Raw genomic sequence first — 18117 nt, 5'->3', positions numbered from 1 at the left:
CCTAGGGAAAGACTAGGGTACTTGCAACTCCACAGGTCTACCGTGGCTAGGCCCTCAGTCCAGATCGCTTGATTTTAAAGCGAAAGCTAAATGAACCTTTACTTGTAAAACTGGGCACCAGGAAGTGGGCAGACAAGAAGGGAAAAACCTTTACCATGCCCCTTGCAACACTGAAGACAATGATTCTGGATGGACAGCTTCTGCAAGCTGGTTAGGTTGCATGGTGAACGGAGTACCAGCTCTGGCTGGAGACCCACGTCCGACGGTGGCTCTGCTCCTGGCCAGGTATGTGATCTTCAGAGGCAAAGTCACTTTACCTCTTTGAACCTGTTTCTTTCAAGGGTAAAATGGGGGGCCCTTGCCTCATAAAGCTGAAATAAAGTGGACGCAGTTTGGGACAGGTAGTAAGTACTCAGTAAATGCTCATTCTTCTCAGGATTAGCCCAAGAGGTGAAGCGACATGCATGGACAGAGTCACAGGTCCAAGTGGAAAAGCCAGAACTCAAGTGCAGGCCTCCTGCTTCCCAGAACACATTCCTTCCCTCCAGTCCCCAGCAAGGGCGGCTCCAGACACCGCCATTTCGTCTTCTCCCAGGGCGGGTGTCTGGCTGCCTGTCAGTCACCGGCCTTGGGAAGCCAAGTGCTGACTAAACACAGGCCTGAGCAGGAGGGTGGAGCGAGGGGCTCCACAGGGGCGAGCTGGCTCCTGTGCCCCCTCCCCTGCACGCCCACCTCCAGCGATGAGCTCAGAGCGGCTGGCGCAGCAGTTGCTGACAATTCAAAACTTCTGCTCCCTCTCCTGGGATGTCAGTGGGTGACTTGCTGAACAGACCTGGCCAGCAGTCACCAACCCTACCCCCGCCCCTCTTGCGGGCCACCTCACTGCTTCCGCTTGGGCCTGGAACTGGGAGTCTCTTTGTAAACTACCCCCAGGGGCAGTTACCCGCAGGAGCTGTACTCGGAACAACCAACAACCCGTTGCTGCCTGGGTAGGTCACTTTTGAGGGTCAGAATATAAACCCAGCCCCCTCACCTGGGAGAGGAGGTTGCAGCAGCCTGAACCTTTTCTTGGATTCCATTGTAAATTGCTCTATTTGAGGGAAGTTGCTTGGGTCTGAGAGGCAGACAAGATGCCGGCCAGATGCTGGGAAGGAACATCAGCACTCGGCCTGCACTCCTCTCCTGCCTGACCCATGGGGTTACCAGCAGTTCATCTCTCCTGGCCCCAGCACACTCCCCTCAGCTAAGGGGAGTCTGGGAATCTGCGTCGCTAGGTCTCTCAATCTGGGCTTCTTCCTAAACCAAAATGGTTTCTGGCCTCCCCCCACTTTCCAAACAGAGTGCGCCATCCACACCCAGAAGCCTTCTGCCTTCTGAGTGTACCCACACGGGACCACCCTCTAGAGCTCTGGCCACCACCTGTGACTTTCAACGTGGCCCCTTCTAATCACTTCTCCCATTAAAGAAACACACACCAGAAGTGGCTGGGTGGCTACAAAGATTTTATCAAATTATTTAAAATATTGGCTTGTATACAGTTACATGGAATCTTCAGGTCACTGGGGAGCTAATGTGGTACGCACATGAGCCTGGTGTGGAAACAAGTGAGACCAGGCTGGGAGCCACAGGGCTTTAAAAACTGGGTATCCTTCAGAGGACCTGAGCAGTAGGGCAAAGGGAAAGGGCCACTGCGGGTTTGGCTGAAGCCCACTGCTCAGATCCCTACTTGAAGCTCCTCCCCCATCCCTGGGGGAAGGGACCCACTCTCAGGTTGTCCCCACGTGTAGCGTGTGCTCGCTCCCTAAAATCTCCATGTGGCCAACATACCCCAGAATCCACTGGAATAGGTCCTTATAAATATGTTTATATCAGAGAAAAGAAGGCACTTTGGGAGCATTATGGCTCACTCTCCTACATGTACATCATTCTAGACAGTAAGTAAAAACTGGTTAGTTTCTCAAGTGAGTTAACTGAGTAAAGTTAATAACATTGTTCCCTAGCACTCACTGAGACAAGGTGTGTCTCTGGGCAACACCCGGTCCCCAGGTCAGCAGGACCCCAGGAGAGCTCAGGGCCTGATGCCCCTAGGAAAGTTGACTTGTCTCCTGAGCAAAAGCCCCTGGCCTTGGGGCACTGTCCCATCCCCAGGCCCTCGAGTCAGGTGAGGGGGTTTGCAGTGGGAGGCATGCTGAGAGCAGAGCCAGGACACGATGGGAATGCTTAAGCAGGGTCACCAAAGCCACAGAGACCTCAATCTGTCCAAGCTGGCGCTGCAGAGCCGGAGGACCGGCGCCACGGGAAGAGATTTCACATTAGCCCTGACAACACCGCCTCAGCTCTGCGGTGACATTGGCCAGGGTCGTTTCTGAGGGCGCTCAAGCTTCCAGAGGCAAGCTGGAGCTTGGGATAGCTGCTCTGAGCTTCCAAGGGACCAAGAGCCTGCCCCTCCCGGAGGCTGCTCTTTGGAATGCACTCATCTCATAACCGGGGCAAAGCCACCAGTCACTTCTAACACTGCCTGTCTGTTGGAAGCTGGGCCCCGGGGCCACAGGAACGGGGGCAGGTCCCCTGGGCTGAGCAGACCAGGAAAGGAGGTGGCTCGTTGGCTTCAGTGCTTGAGTCCTTACAGGCCCAGTATAAATAATCACTAAACTTTGCATTCTACAATTACAAGAGTCCAAAGACACATGATTACCTGCATAGAGTCCTTTATCATCTTAAAGGACTCTAGGTTTAAAGAAGCACTTGGGGGGGGGGCGGGGAGGGGGCTCGTGTTGCACATATGCGTAAGTAGAGCCCAGAGGGCCTCTCAGCTGGCTGGGCCCCAGCCCACCCCCCAGCTGAGGAGGTTTCCCAAGGCCGGCTGCTACAAAGCTCCGAGCTTGGCTGCATAGATTTTAATGAGAGCATCAGGCAGAGCTGTGCTGTTGCTCTCCGGGACTTGCAGATCATTACCAAACCAGCTGTAGGACGAGAACACAGCACATCGAAACCCTAGGAGGTCACTGAGCTAATGATCTAATCCTACCTTCTGCAAGCAGTGCCCCTCTCCCCGCCCCCAGACCTTTCCATCCTGGACTGTCCATTCCAGAAGCCAGGCCAACACCACTCCCTTCAAGGTCAGAATGGCAGTGGCTCCCCCTTTTTCCGGAAAGGAGGGGGGTGGGGGTAATTTAGTCAAAGCCATTAGGCCCAAACCCTGGCCTGGTCAGGCCCCAGGACTCCTATTTGGGAGAACCACTGCCCTCTGCCTGTCTCTCCAACCCCTCCTGGGCTGCAGCCAGGGGCACCTTCAACGGCCATTTTAGGGTTATGAAAAATGTACCTTCAGCTTCCGAAGTGCAAGGTGGGAAGCGAGGGAGGGGCACACACAGCCCAGTGTGCTCAGCACCAGAGCCAGGTGCTGGCCCTGTGCCAGACACATGACCTGGGGAGAGGGAGCAGGGCACACTCTGGAGTAGTCCCAACAGGAGGGCACGCTGGCCCTACAAGCTCAGTCTCAGCTCTAGTTCAAGGGGAAAAGGCAGAGGAGGAGCGTTCAGCCAGGGCACAGCGGCGGTACCCGTGATTACACACTCTCCTCAAGCCGGAGGGGTTTATGAAGGCTTTGGCAATTACTACAGCCATTTGCTGTGCTGGGTAGAGGCAGATCCTGTTTCTCTTTGTTTCAGGGCTCTGAAAGCAGGAGAAGCCAGGAGAAGCCGGTTTCAGCAGAAGAGGCTACACAATAGTTAGGGCAGAAGAGAAGAAGCCTCACTGCTGGCTAAAGCTGACCATTTTTTTCTGAATAATAGCACCTGTGTATTAGCTCTGGGAAAAAAAGGGGAGGGAGGGAGGGAGGGAGGGAACATCCCCGTGTGTAGTGAGGAGGGGAGCTGGAAACAAGACCCAGAGCCCCTCTGCTTTTCAGCCCTCCTCACAGCTGCCAGGGCTGCCAGGCCCCCCAGGCAGCTACCTGCAGTGGCTGCCAGCTCCAGGGACTGAAGTTTCTACAGAACCTATGCTTAAATTGGGGAAATAAAAGGGGGAGGAGCTGCGGAGGAATTGAAAGCAGCACCTGTCAAAGCTGCCCACCCCCTTCCTTCTCTCACTACCTCTAGTTCCCCAGAGGGGCAGCTCCCAAGGCCATGTGGGTGGCTGGCGGTCGCAAAGAGGAAGCAAATGTCTCTGAGAGGCTACAAAGAAGGGTCTGAGCAGCACTGACGAGCCTGGCACAGGCCCTGGGCCCTCCTGCTGGGACCCCACCTATGGTGAGGTCTGGAGCAGCACAGTCAAGGCTGCCCTGCCCAGGCTCCAGCAGGTGTCCACTGTTTGGTCCCAGAAAGCACAGGTGACTTTGGAATCAGAAACCCTGGGCTCTAGCCCTGTCACGATCCAACTGTGTATGTGACCTTGAGCAAGTCAGTTCTCATCTCTAGACTTTAGCATCATTAAAAAGGCAGAACCAGCTAGTCCCCCCATCTTCCCCATCCTGCAGTCCCAAGTCTTAAGCTTGGCTCCTGACATCCAACAGAGGCCCAGATCCCTGTGTGTCAGGGCCAGTTTGGTCATAGGTATTAAGAGGTCATAACTGGGCTACGGTGTCCAGAGGCATCTGGTGGTGATAAAGGGCATTTAAAGGACATCCAAACAGCACACTCAGGAGAGGCAGCCTGGGAGGGAGGCAGCCACCTCAGTCTTCAGAAAGGCATCATTTCTGGGCAGAGGGGTTGAGACTTGCTTTAGGGACATGATGGCTCCTGGAATAAGGGGGATCCAGATACAAAAACAGCCTAGCAAAAGGCAGCCTCACTCTGCTGACCAGGGCAGAAGGGCACGGCAGTCCGGCTGCTGGGGCATGCAGCCCACACTGACCTCTCGGTGTATGGGAAAGGGGCCAGCTGTGTCCATGCAAGCTTTAGGGCCAGAAGATAGCTGGCATTACTCGAAGTGGCTGAGGGCAAGGATTTTGGGAGGAGACCACAGTTGAAAATGGCTCCTAGGGAAAGGCACCAACTCCACTTCAAACCTACTCAAAAGGATCAGTTTTGGGGTGTTCCCTTCTCTCCAATATGCAATAGTCACTCGAAAGGAAGAGGGAACATCTCAGGGGGCCCCATGGGGCCTGACCATGGGAGGTGGGAGACACATGCTGATTTGGAGGAAGCACTTGGATATATCTTTGGTAGCTTCAGGGAAGGCTTTGGCCCCTTGATATTCTCGTTTTTCCTCCCCTTCTCCCCTTCACTTCTCTTGGAACTGCTGGGGTAGGCATCAAAGAAGGCAGGTAGGAAGAGAAGAGGTGGGAGCAGGCGGAAAGACTTAATCCGACCAGTCGTCCTCATCAAACTCGGAGGAGTCATCTTCTGAGTCACTGTACTCAACAGCAATACGACGGGACAAGATGGTGGCCACATCGTTGCCCACGACATCCCGCTTCTCTTGCTCCTGCTGTTCCTCAACCCTGCGCAGCTGAAAGCCTAGTGGGAGAGAGAGAAAGGTCATGAAGAAGGTGAGTCAGTCTCTGAACCCATGCAGGACTGAGGAAGGGGGAATGGCCACTGCTGGTAGAACAGGGGGAAGGAAAGCAAAAGAGAAGGATCCTCAGGAAAGCAGGAAGCAGGAACGAACAAGAATGAAGGTTTATGACATGGTGGCCCTGGTACCACAGGTATGTCTGAAGGACAGCCTGTCGTCCTACCCCGTTTCTAGCACTCAGGCTGGTGAAGATGGCACCTCTCACAAGGCTCCAAGTGGGGACTGGCCATCACAGCCCACCGAACAGGAACACAGTCTGCCCGACGCGCTGACGACCACAGAGCTCAGCTGCCCTGGCTGTCCCCTCAGACAATGCTTTCTTCCCTTGAGGCTCACAAACCAAGGAAGCCACTCTCGCCCCATGGTACCCGACTTGGCTTCTGACAGAAAGAGTAAATGCTCCATGAGGGTGTGATAACGATGAGAGGAGGAAGGAGGGGAGAAAAGAAGACTGAACAGAGACAGGGTTGGGGGAAAAAGTGAGAAGGGAATGGGGGAGAAGGAGGAAAGTGAGTAGAAAGGAAGAATATGAAAGGCAAAACAGTGAAGGACAAGGACTGACTGAGGTCAGCTGAAGAAGTATCTGTTATGACAGTGATTCTTGTTTTCCTCTGGGGCACAAAATGGATGCAAACAGGCACAAAGCGCAATTTTCAAGGAGTTCAAAGATCCCAGGTTAAGAATTCTTTAGTTTAAACCAGAGTGGGAAAAAATCTAAATCCCCACATTTTTAGGGTAAAGTCTTTCGTCAGGCTGACCTGAGGCCCAAGGTCCCCACCTCTCTCCATCCCATGAAAGCTATTCCCAGGGAAGGGAACAGAAGCCCTCACCCACCCTCCAACCAGTCACTCGGCTACAGAAAGACAACGCTTCACAGTCCCGGACCACCGCTGGGATTTACCTTGACGGATGGCTGAAAGCAAGTCGCTGCGGGCATCGCTCACAGGAGGCAAGGAGGACTTGGACTTGGGTGTATCAGAAAGTGGTGGTGGTGGTGCAGCAGGCTGGCCATCTGCACCACAGTAAAGGAGAGGAGGTGGCCCAGGTGGAGGGGGTGGAGGGGGAGGAGGAGGAGCCCCTACTGCTGGTTGGGATAAGGGAAGTGGTGTGAGTGTTGGGTAGTCAGCCGCTGGTGGTGGGGGAGGAGGTGGAGGGGCAGCAAAATCAGGATGAGGTGGGAAAGACGGTGGTGAAGGTGGTGGTGGGGTCACTGGGGATCCAAATCCTCCAGGTGGCGGTGGGGGTGGGACATTTATCATTGGAGGTGGAGGTGGAGGGGCAGAGGGTGGAGCAAAGCCAGGTTTGGGGCCTGGTGGAGTGCCCAGAGGTGGAGCTGGTGGTGGATGGCTTGGGCTGACCAAGCTGGATCTTTTGGGTCCAGCTAAGCCAGAACCCCTTTGGTTGTTGTCTGCTGGGTAGCTAAAAGGACAAAAAAAAAGAAAAAGACCAACCATTACTTTCAGGATGCAAATACCCACCTGTAGGTAAACTAATCTATGAGGCTAAACGCCTTGTGGTTGACTGTATCATTTCATTTTGGCTCAAATGGAAAGAAAAACCTGAAAACGATCAGAAAAGACCAACAATGAAATGGGCGGCCCTGTAAGGTAATGGGCTGCTCATCAGCAGAGGACTCTCAGCAGAAACTGAGAAAAACTACCTGCAGCAGTAGAGAAGGACTGGCCAAGATCATCACCCAGGTCTCAGCTCTCTAAGAAAGGTCCTCTCCTGAACCCTTCCTCTGAAAGGAACAGTTAGGTTTTTTAATTTTAAAAAATTATTTATTTTTAGAGAGAGGGAAAGGAAGGGAGAAAGAGTGAGAAAAGCATCAACATGTGAGAGACACATTAATCACTTGCCTCTTGCACGCCTCCAACTGGGGACCTTGCCTGCAACCTAGGCATGTGCCCTGACCAGGAATTGACCCAGTGACCTTTTGGTCTGGTCCAACCCACTGAGCCATACCAGTCAGGGCAGGAACAGTCGATTTAATCCAGCAGCCAGAAATATGAAGACATGCAAGAAAGAACCACCACCCACCCACCTTCTGTTTCTCAGGCTATTAACATTCACTAGCTCTTATGAGGGCAGGAAACCCAAGCCAAGCTGACCAAACCTGAGCAGGGTACAGATTTAGGCAAGGTATTTTCAGTGTTCATGTGTAAAAACCTGGGAAAGAATGGAGGGTCTGAGGTCAGCAGAGACAGGAAATGGATGTGCCACCAGACATGAGCTGGGCTGAGAGGATTAAGGTGCACCTCTCCTGGGTCAGGCATGCTCAGCTGCAAGGTCTTGGGCCATGTGTGAGGCTGAGGGCTTCTTTTTCCAAATTTGTATCTGCCCTGCACTAACAGCTGCTCTTAGAAAAGCATCCATCTTGGAATTTTTCATAGCCCTTCAAGCCTTCGCTGCTTCTGACACAAAAACCGGCAGGAAGTGATTTGGGAGGCAGAAGGAGATTTGGGTTGGGGGGTAGGAGGGATGCGTATAGCATTGCTTCAAGTTTCCAACCTCTGACAGAACAGTGTCCAAGGAGAACAGGGCACCTGGCACCAGAAAGTTAAAAGTGACTGTGAGGAACTGCAATGCAAACACGCCTAATGGCCCTTGCCGGCCAGTACTTGGTAGCTCTTTCCCTGTGTACCCCTGCCAGAGACACTGACAAATATCAAAGTAAACAGGTCCTAAATTCATCTCTCCTTTTCCTTTGTTTCATTCTTTCTGGAGAGTCTATCCAACAGTGAAATGAACCAGAAGCAACAGGAGAAAAAGGTGACTGTCTGCTAGGTTCCTAGATAATTGGACAAGGTGTCATAAATATTTTACGGATAGTAAATTATACTGCTTCAGCTCGTGCTGAGTTAAAGCTAAAATACAAGAGATTAGTTTGGTGACTTTTATTTTTTCAGGCGTAGCTAGCAATACAGAACACAGGCTCTGGAGCCACAGAGCTGCTTTCTAATCAGTTGGACTCTGCCTCTTACTTACTGGCTCTGTGACCTCAGGTAAGTTCACTCAACTCTGTGTCTTGCCATTTACTCATCTGTAAGATGGGTACACATCTCAAGAGGATTCTTGTGAGGATTTAGTAACATATATACCATTTGGCATAATGCCTGGCACCTTACAAACACTTGATAAATATTCATTATTTCTATTATCTAGACAGAGTTGCCTGATGTTATGCCTGGCCTGGATCTGAAGCTCTGGCTTTGTTCCTGAGTTTTTAACCACCCAGAATAGATGGAAAGGTACCACCATTTACCTGAATTCCATGGGTGGAGGAGGCAAGCTGTCCTCAGAGAAGGAAGACGGTGGAGAGGTGGAGTCTGACTGTGGTGGTGGTGGGTAGTTGCTTGCATCCATATTTTCAACAGAGCCAATGCTGCCATTCTGGTACACCAAGGTGGGTGGGTACCTGACAATGGACCCAACATGACGACTGTCATTTAAAAGGTCAGAGTGATACTCTCATTTTTTATTTTTCCTTCTTTTAAATATTTTATTTATTTACTTATTTTTAGAGGGGAAGGGAGGGGGAAAAAGAAAGGGTGAGAAACATCAATGTGTGGTTGCCCCCCGTGCTCCCCCTGCTGGGGAGCTGTCCCACAACCCAGGCATGTGCCCAGACTGGGAATTGAACTGGTGACTCTTTGCTTTGCAGTCTGGCACTCAATCCGCTGAGCCACACCAGCCAGGGTTCTATTTTCTTAAGAGTTCCCTCAAAAATGTATTTGGTACAAAAGCTGTCAGGGAGAAATAAAGTAAGTATATTCCCCATAGTTTTTGTTATACTAGAATTTTACTCTATTATTCTAAATATTTACTATCCCACGTATTTCTGCTAGATTATTTGTAGGAATGGGATTCAACTCAGATTACCAAAAAAATTATGCCATTCCTTTCTCAGTGTTGGCTTCATCAAAAACCCAGCAGTTCTGCCCTGGGCTGGTGTGACTCGGTGGCTGGAGCATCATACTGTACACTGAAAAGGTCACAGGCTCGATCCCAGTTAGGGCACATACCTAAACCAGGTCGAAGGTTTGGTCACCAGTCAGACAATGTATGGGAAGCAACCGATGGATGTTACTCTCTCTCTCCCCTGCCCCCTTCCTCTCTCTCTAAAAATCACTGAATATATCCCCAGGTGAGGATTAAAAAAAAAAACCCCAGCAGTTCTTTTAATTTCTCTCCCAAATGTTAGCCTTTGGATAGGAGTAGCCTATCCCCAAATCCCAATGTCTGTCTGGTGGCAATGGGCAAAGCCAAGCCCCAAGGCTAGTGAGCCACTGTCACGTGACTGGCGCACAGCCTGGTTCTGAGGTCCGCAAGCCTCTGGAGTGCTCCAAGGCCAAGGAGGCATTTGACCTCGAAACCAAACTGAGGAGGAGTGCAAGGTGCTGTGTGGTAGTCAGACATGGCCCCTGTGTCAGGACTCTTATCAGTAACAAACGAGCTGCCGATTAAAGCAGGGTGCTAAGGCTTGGTGCCAGGGCTCGCATTGTGAAAACCTGCTCCTCAGAGCACTGGGCCCTGGGTGAATCTGCTCCGGGTGAACAATAAACTTCCAAACAAGCAAAAACCAAAAACCAAAACACAAACCAACAAACAAAAAACAAATGCCAAGCAGCAGCTAGCAAAATGTAGCCTGTCCCACCCCCATCCCCTTCTTTCCACCATTGAGGGGTTCTAAGGAACACATTTAAAATAGACCCCAGGGAAAGGAGAGTTGGGGGGAACTAACTGAATCAAATGATGCGCTGATGCAGAAAATCCCTGAGGCCTGGAGACCTATAAGCCTGGCCCATCTCTTTACAGGTTCGTCTATAAGCATGACCAGGTAGACAGCCATGGAGCCCAATTCCAAATCTCTTCGACAACAGGGAAATGGGAGGCAAAGTCCTTATCTTCACCATGCCCGTTCCATTAAAAACATTTTAAAGATTAAAAATAATTTTAAAAACCAGCCCCACAAAATAGTTGGCATATACTACTACATATGCAAGCTTCTGACTTGGAGTCACTGAACCTACGACAAGGACCAGTCTGAGCAGGATGGGACCCCACAGAATTAAAATGGCCCTTTCACCAGGAGGTGAAGGTACCAGAGGCGCCCTCAGGGCTGATTCTCTGTAGAGAGAAAGGCTCATTTTCCCTCACGCCATCTTCCTCGCTCTTTAGAACAAATCTCTTAATCCAGGAAGAATAAGTGTCAGAAGTGTCAAGATTTTTAAAAGTCAAGATTTTCATGGTAGAGTTATTTCTAAAAGCAAGAACAACTCAACTCTCTCCTTTCATCATTCCTAGACACCCGGCATCAGCTGGCACGGTTCTCTGACAGTCAGGATGCAATGTATTTATGGGAAAAACCAGGGCGACACTCACACCAAGCCATCAGGGTGACCTGACTCTGAATGTGACACAGGTTAGACACTAGGATCAGCATCAACCTGAGTTTTAAACCATTTCCCCCCTTTGAAACCTCTAGTGTGACCTGGTATAGGGAAATGGGGTCAGACTGACACCCACCATTTCTCTGTGGAGATATACAGCCCCAATGCTGGCTGGCGACCTTCCCCACACTGCCTCTGAGGTCCGCTTTCGGTCCCTTGGCCAGTTTCTCTCCCAAGACTGACAAAGCCTGGCTGAAAAGCTGCTTTGGTGATGTGCACAGATTCTTTGCCTGGCCGCCCCCACTCCGGTGGAAGGCCCAGCTCTTAGGCACCACTTTCAAATCAACGCTCTGGAGGCCAAGGGCTCCCAAGGCTGCATTTCTCTCCTTCCCAGTATTTCATCTGAGGCCCTTGGACAACCATCGTCTGGCAGAGTCAGGGTACTAGAAGCCACAAACTCTCTTTTCCAGACCACTTTGGTCACCTCATTTAAACTGTGGAGTCTTGATTTATTTACCAAATGTTAATCACCAGATGGGTGCACTTTAAAGTAGGTGATTAACAGTGGTATTGATTGAAGCCACACAACCAGACACCAGGAGCTGTGGAAGGTGTCACATCACAGCTGTCCGACTGACATTTTCTAGCCCCTCAAAGAATGCTACCAACCGCACAAAAGCGTCACCTACCCAGAAGGCCCCAGCTTTTCTTTGGATTCCACAAATTCTTGTCCCATCTTCATTTTCTCCCACTCTTCCTTCCGTGTCTTGATTTTACGTGGATTTATGTTCCCTCTATTTGGATTGTCTTTCTTTTCCTTCTATAATGAAAAGAAATAGAACATCCTTTGTAAAACATTTTCCAAAGTTCTCTACAATTCCATCACCCGCATGGATGCACACCCCACAGATGACTTGCCTAGACAACGCATTGTAACTTCAGAATTTATGGAATTACTGGGTTTCGAGTGACACAGAAGTCACCTAATCCAAACTACCTTCTGGGCTCAAACACCTCTAGTGATGAGAAACTCACTACCTTCTTGAGTAACTCATTCATGGTTTTGAGCAGCTCTAATTGTTGGGAAGTTAGTACATAGCTCCTTGTTACTGGCTCTGCCACAAAGGTCAGTCAAGAGAAATGAGAAGTAATGACAGCTGTAGGTATCTGAGGCAGATATAAGGAAATAGTTAAAACAAAACAAAACAAAACAAAACAAAACAGCCAACGAGGGATTCTTCAACATGTGTGGCTGACTAGACCCTGGCACTCTCCTGGGCCTCCTGTCAGCCATGCTAATGAGATTGTGAGGTTGTAACTGGTAGGTCATATTTGCTTATATACATCACTGGGAGTCTAAGGGGAGAGGAGCATCTCCTGAAACTAGGCCTATGTCCCTCCCCTGCCCCACCCACCAGTAGTGAAGGTGTTAAGTGCTCCTGTGGCAAATCAAACACTGTACAGCCTTGTGCTGATCTCTGAGAAATGAGCTGCAAAACTGGCAGGGAAGGGACTAGCCTAGCTTGAGTGTCCAGCAGAGCCAGGTGCAAATTGCAAGAGAAATAAATGGTGAATAGAAAAGTCAATTTCTAAAACTCAGCCTGAATATACTCAATTGTTAATAGCACTGGGGGGAACAAACACATTTTTGGTGTGATTTAAACTTTCATCTTGGTTGTGCTTGGAGTGGACACATTTTTTTTTAAAAAGAGTTTCACCTGGCATCCAAGCAAGCAACCACTTGGAATGATTACTTCACATAAGACTGGCTTCCTTTTTATCCCCCCTCCACAATCGTGCCTACTGATGTGCAGAACAGAGGCCCCTTTCCCCTCACCCTATGCTTTCTCTTCTCTTTCATGATATCCTTGGTGTCCTGCAGCATCTTCTCCTTCCAAAGATCAAAGAAGTACGAAGGGTCTGTGTAGAATTTGAGTGCTTCTTTCCCATCGTCCCTGGGATAGAAATGAAGATAAGTAGCTGTCAGTAGATAGATGAGCTCCTAACCAAATCCAATATTCCAAATACCTACCAGTTAGCAGTTTTTACACTAAGGAATCAAGAAGTCATTCAAATTGATTGCATACTTCCTCTCCCATACCAGCATTCCAACGCCTCTTGAATGCCACCTCTGTATTTATCTGGCTTTTAAAGAACCTTAGCCTCACTTTCAATTCCTGGTAGAGGAATCTGCATGGTCAGGTCAAAGAATGGGCTACAGCAGCAGGGAATCCTGATTATTCTAATTATCTGCGTGGCTACAGCCATCTCCCTGAGGATATCTGGATACCCTGGCACATCAGAGGGGATTTCTGCCATTGGTTCCTTTCCCTCGCACCAATTTCCCCAGACCCTTTAGAAAGCATTTGTGGCTTCCCATCCACCTGAAACCTGTACACACATGTAGGGTCACATTTGTACACATGTATACATAAATACACATCAAAGTGTGTAAGTGGGCAGGAGTTATTATTCCTCTGTGAAAAGAGATAACGACAGCACCACGCCACCTTCTTGCTCTCTTCTAACGTAGCTCAGCACCTACCCCAACTCCCCAACCACTAGAGGGCCCCACTGAGAAGATGGCCAGATGTTTTATGACAGATTTAATTACCATCTCTAGTGTCTGTGACAGAATAGAGTGAGTTACTGAGTGTTAAGGAAGGAGTTATCTTTTAGACTCGATCATACTGGTTAGAATCTTGCACTTTGGGACAAGTCTCTTTCACTTTCCAGAAAGCATATGCTTAGGGGTGGACATTTATGTTAATACTATTCTGAACTCAAAAGAATTAGAGAGGCAATTCTATGCCCTGGCTTCCAATCCTATCACAACATGCAGAAAGCAGGTCCAAATCAAACACTAATGATTTTTATATTAAATCTTGTTGAGTTAGCTACACCTCTTCTCATTTCTGTTAGGCAAAATTCAGATAAGTGAGAGGAGAGGGTTAAAAAGGAAAACACCACTACCTAAAAAACACACCTGTTTTGTGTTGCTTGCTTGTCCTACCCTACAGCACCCTACCACACTCCCTTTAGTACTAATCAGGTGTGTGCTCCCTTCTACCCCACAACTCCTCTGCCCAAATCCAACCGAAAGATAAAGGCTGCAGAGTCAAATCTATTGTCCGACTATACCAGCTAGCCCCTCTGAAAGCCAAGACACATAATTTCACACAATAATAACATAGGAGAGATGCCATATACATTCTCGGTATCTGTGTGAGAAGCCACCAACGCTCCCATTCCAGGCTCCCAGATCATGGGGAGTCATATGGGTGTCCTTGAATTTCCCCCCATAAGCTCTACTTTGCTGTATACCCATGTATCACAGAAGACACCTGCCTTCAGTTATCTGTAATTACTTTTTACCTGTTCCAAAGATATTTATGGATGCAAGCAAGATAAATATTTACTTTCCACCCCTGCTTGATGGTTATCTGCAGGATGGTAACACTACCAGACCATGAGAGGGGAAAGGCTTGAAGGTGTCTATAAGGCTGCCTTCTTTTTTTAACATCCAGCCAGCAGTGTAGGTCCTTTCAGAGGGGAATGCTGAAAGGATGTTCAAAAAGTGAACAATACTCATTTGGAAGAACGCCAGTCACTCCTTAAGCTCTGGAAGGACCCTCAGGGCCCAGAGCAGCCAGTCCACAAGGCTGGCCCCACTAACGCGCCCAAACATCTGGTAATCTAGTGGTTTCCGGGTGAGTGGGAGCCTTGCTAGAATGTTGCCCCTGGGATGCATGCTATAGGACTGTCTTGTAACAAAGTCCTTTTGGTTCTATAACAACTAAATTCCTTGGATGGAATCCAAGACGGACCTGGCCATACCACGTTAAACTCTGCGGCATGTAAACTCTACAGCAAACTTTCAAAATATATTACATTTACGATGAATTTCAGAAACCCGACAATAACAGATGACAATGTTTATGTGGTAAATGTTAGCTTCTGCTGCCACAAGCAACTCTGGGGTAGGTAGTAAGCTTTTTGATACAATTCTCTGATGTAAACAATATCTTTAAATAAAAAGACAATCTAATATTTTAACCACAGGCCACAAAAAGGGGAGGAGCTAGCCAGGTTACCTGTAAGGGGTAAGGTTGTTGAGAGGTGGCGGGGCATCACAGGTGTTGTACGTTTCCAAAACAGGCACTGGGAGAGAGTTTCTGTCAAAGAGCTTCTGGTCCTGTGTGGTAGAGCTTCGGAAGGCCTTCCGGGTGTTGATTCCCTGCAGTGACACTGAGAGGAGAGGGGAGGCATCAGAAAATGGACGGCAGGCTTTTGGAGCAAACACGGAGTCACACCAGCCGGAGAGGCCTCAGCTGCGCGTTTCTTGGCTGTGGCTGTCTGCAGCCAGGTTTTTTCCTCCGCCTCTGGGGAAGCCCCACAAGGCTGTCAGCAGCCCAGCCATTTCACGACCAAACAAAAATGAGGCAACACAAAGGTTTACTATGTGGCCAGATCTCACAGGCCTCTCCTGAGGAGAAATGAATCTTCCAAGCACTTTTATGGTAGCAAAGTAAGATTGGGGGAGGGATTTGAGAAAGGGAATTGGGGGAATGGGAGAGGGAGTGTGTGGGAGTGCGGCAGGGCTAAAAAGGTTTCTCTGCCCCACCCAGACTGGTGTCATTTCAAAGCAGAACTCCATAGGTCTCTGCGATTTTTCCCCTCACTTTTCTTTATAAATCAGGAAAAAAATTCTAAGGAACTGCTCAACAGAGCCTGTAAATGCTGAGCTCAGCTTCCTTACCTTCTTCCTCCTTGGGATCCAGCTGAGTGACTTTAACTTGTAGGCGGTCAACCCTCTCAGCAAGGGAGCTTACCCGAGAGGCAAAGGTATTTGCCTGAGTAAAGAGCTCTCCAAAAATGTCCTCTGCATATTTACCTGAAAGAAGAGAGAAACCAAGTCATTAGTGAATAAAAGTGACATAAAGGGTCAGAAAAACTGGCTATTAAAGATCATATTGCCCCCCACCCCACAGCATCCCCCTTGGGATGGGCTGGGTCATATGGAGGTGCTTGGTCTTGGAGGCGGAGACAGATCCTCCAGAGCACGGACACTCTGCACATGTTCTGTAACTGAGAGTCTTCTTGGCAAACTCTGAACAGTCAGAAACCTCAGAGCAGGCTGCACAGAAAGGTGTAATACAAAACAAAAATGAATCCTGGAAGGGGAGACAATATGTATTCACGTTTACCTATAGCCCTAAGCCCCTTGCTACTCTGTAAAGTACCTTGTAAAATGGTTCTGGAAAACAGACTGATAGTTAGAAGGACTTTCTAGCTGCCTACAATTAACATGAAAAATAAGAAATTATACCCTCAGTGAAGCCTTAAAAGTATATTGAACAACCACAATGAGTAATGGCATCTTCGAGGAGCCTTGAACTAACTTACCAGCAACTCACGCAGGCTTACAACTTCTTCTAAGGGGTGAAAAGCTTATTTTACGTTTTATAACCTACAACTCTGAAAGTCTTGCTCTATAGTCCTTCAAATCTACATCTCAGGGAAAAAGAGAAGCTGAACCTCCCTGAAAAACAACATACCAGTGGTCTCTTTCCACAATGTCTTGGGTTTTTTTTTTGTTTTTTGTTTTTTTAGAAAAAGAAGAGTTCCGTAAATTTCTCTATTTTCAACCCTGGAATGCAAGGAGAATTTGCAGCCAAAGAAACATAACAGCAATTTGACGCTACCTTCATATTGTCATTCCAAGCCACAAAGCACATTCTTGCTAGGAATGAAAAGTGGTTCATACAAACATACCATCTGAGTTTTTTACTTGCATGGCGAAGGCAGGCTTAAGTGACTGTGCTCAACCAAAAGATAATTTCTTTGAGAACTATTTAAAGTAGGCTCTGATTTTTTAGCTTCTAAACTTCTTTTATGCTTAATCCACATGTGAAAGAAAAAAAATAAGTCAGAAAGGCCAAAATTGCACCTTCTCAGGCGAACTGCAGCTCACCTTCCCAGTGCCACCTAAGAGTAAGGATAAGACCAATCAACTACACATTTTGAACTGCTGGTACATTTCATCAGTAAGGAGTCCTAATCAAGGAAAGGAGCAAGTCTTTGTACGCTGAACAGTTTTGTTACTGAAACAACCATGGGAAGCTCCGGGGCTCAAAGGACTTAAATTGGCTCACAAGCTGCACTTCTACTGTGCAGGCTGAGGATCCCCCCTGATCTCTGTCCATAATATGGCCAAGTTCCTGTAAAAACCGCACTGCACCATGCTCATCCAGGTAACAGAAAATTATGAGTGTAAGGTTAAAGCAGAGAAACATGCAACGTTCCTTGTGGGAAATAAACCAGGCTCAAAAATATCTGTTGCCCATCCAGCTGTTCTGGAGGAAAAGAAAAACCCAAATTAACTTACCTTTAGGTCACCAAGAGAGAACCCAGAATCTCCTGCTGCTCGGGGAAGGGAGAAGCGATAATGGGAGTAGAGGCTTACTGTGACACAGCGGTTTTCAGGATAAAAACCTCACCAAGAAACCCAACATATAAAAACAATAACATGAAGAATGCTATTGGAAGAGAAAGTGGGGTGGGGTGAAGGTTTCTCCACCACCACATTGCACCAGGCCCTAGGCATACTTAGAACTACAAGATGATACATGGAGAAACCGCAGCCTTCAAACCAGAAAATAGAGATTTAAGTCTCAGTTTTTTCTATTTACACCTGCGTGCTCTTTGGCAAATCACAACCTCTCAGCTTCAGTTTCCTCATCTGTAAAACAAGGATGACTGTAACTACCTCACCGAGTTGTCATAAGATTAAATGAGCTAAAAACATAACCTGTTACAATGAGATTCTTCCTTATATTGCTCAACCATATCAAATGACTTTTAAGAGTGAGAATAACAATATCCCAAGTTGTATGCTTAGAGAAAATTTTATTTTATTTTTTTAATATATTTTATTGATTATACCATTACAGTTGTTCTATTCCCCCCCTTCATTCCCCTCCACCCGCACACTCCCTTCCCCACCATTCTCCCCCCTTAGTTTATAACCACATGTCTCAAGTTCTTTAGATTCTATATTTCCCCCACTATTCTCGCCCTCCCCCCATCCATTTTCTGCCTACCATCTATGCTATTTTCTGTGCCTTCTCCCCCCTTCCCCTCCTCCCACCCCCGTTTCTAACCCTCCATGTGTTCTTCATTTCTATGATTCCACTCCTGATCTAGC

General features: G+C 48.4%; 1 protein-coding gene across 3 annotated transcripts in view; it reads right to left on the bottom strand.

Annotated features, from left to right (window-relative positions):
- Positions 1 to 1484: 1484 nt before the first annotated feature.
- Positions 1485 to 18117, bottom strand: part of WASF2 (WASP family member 2) — a 74956-nt gene continuing 58323 nt past the window's right edge. For all 3 annotated transcript variants that reach the window (XM_037032952.1, XM_037032953.1, XM_037032954.1), the window contains exons 3-9: positions 15670 to 15804; positions 15005 to 15158; positions 12748 to 12865; positions 11600 to 11730; positions 8783 to 8935; positions 6419 to 6936; positions 1485 to 5459 (exon numbers count right to left, since the gene is read on the bottom strand). In XM_037032952.1, coding sequence (XP_036888847.1) covers positions 5302 to 5459; positions 6419 to 6936; positions 8783 to 8935; positions 11600 to 11730; positions 12748 to 12865; positions 15005 to 15158; positions 15670 to 15804 — 1367 coding nt within the window. In that variant the 3' untranslated portion in view covers positions 1485 to 5301. The remainder of the gene's footprint in view (positions 5460 to 6418; positions 6937 to 8782; positions 8936 to 11599; positions 11731 to 12747; positions 12866 to 15004; positions 15159 to 15669; positions 15805 to 18117) is intronic.

This window comes from Sturnira hondurensis, unplaced genomic scaffold (assembly GCF_014824575.4).
Source record: "Sturnira hondurensis isolate 20B ecotype Veracruz unplaced genomic scaffold, ASM1482457v3 Scaffold0021555, whole genome shotgun sequence".
Classification (NCBI taxonomy): domain Eukaryota; kingdom Metazoa; phylum Chordata; class Mammalia; order Chiroptera; family Phyllostomidae; genus Sturnira; species Sturnira hondurensis.
This window is presented reverse-complemented; position numbering and strand designations above follow the sequence as displayed.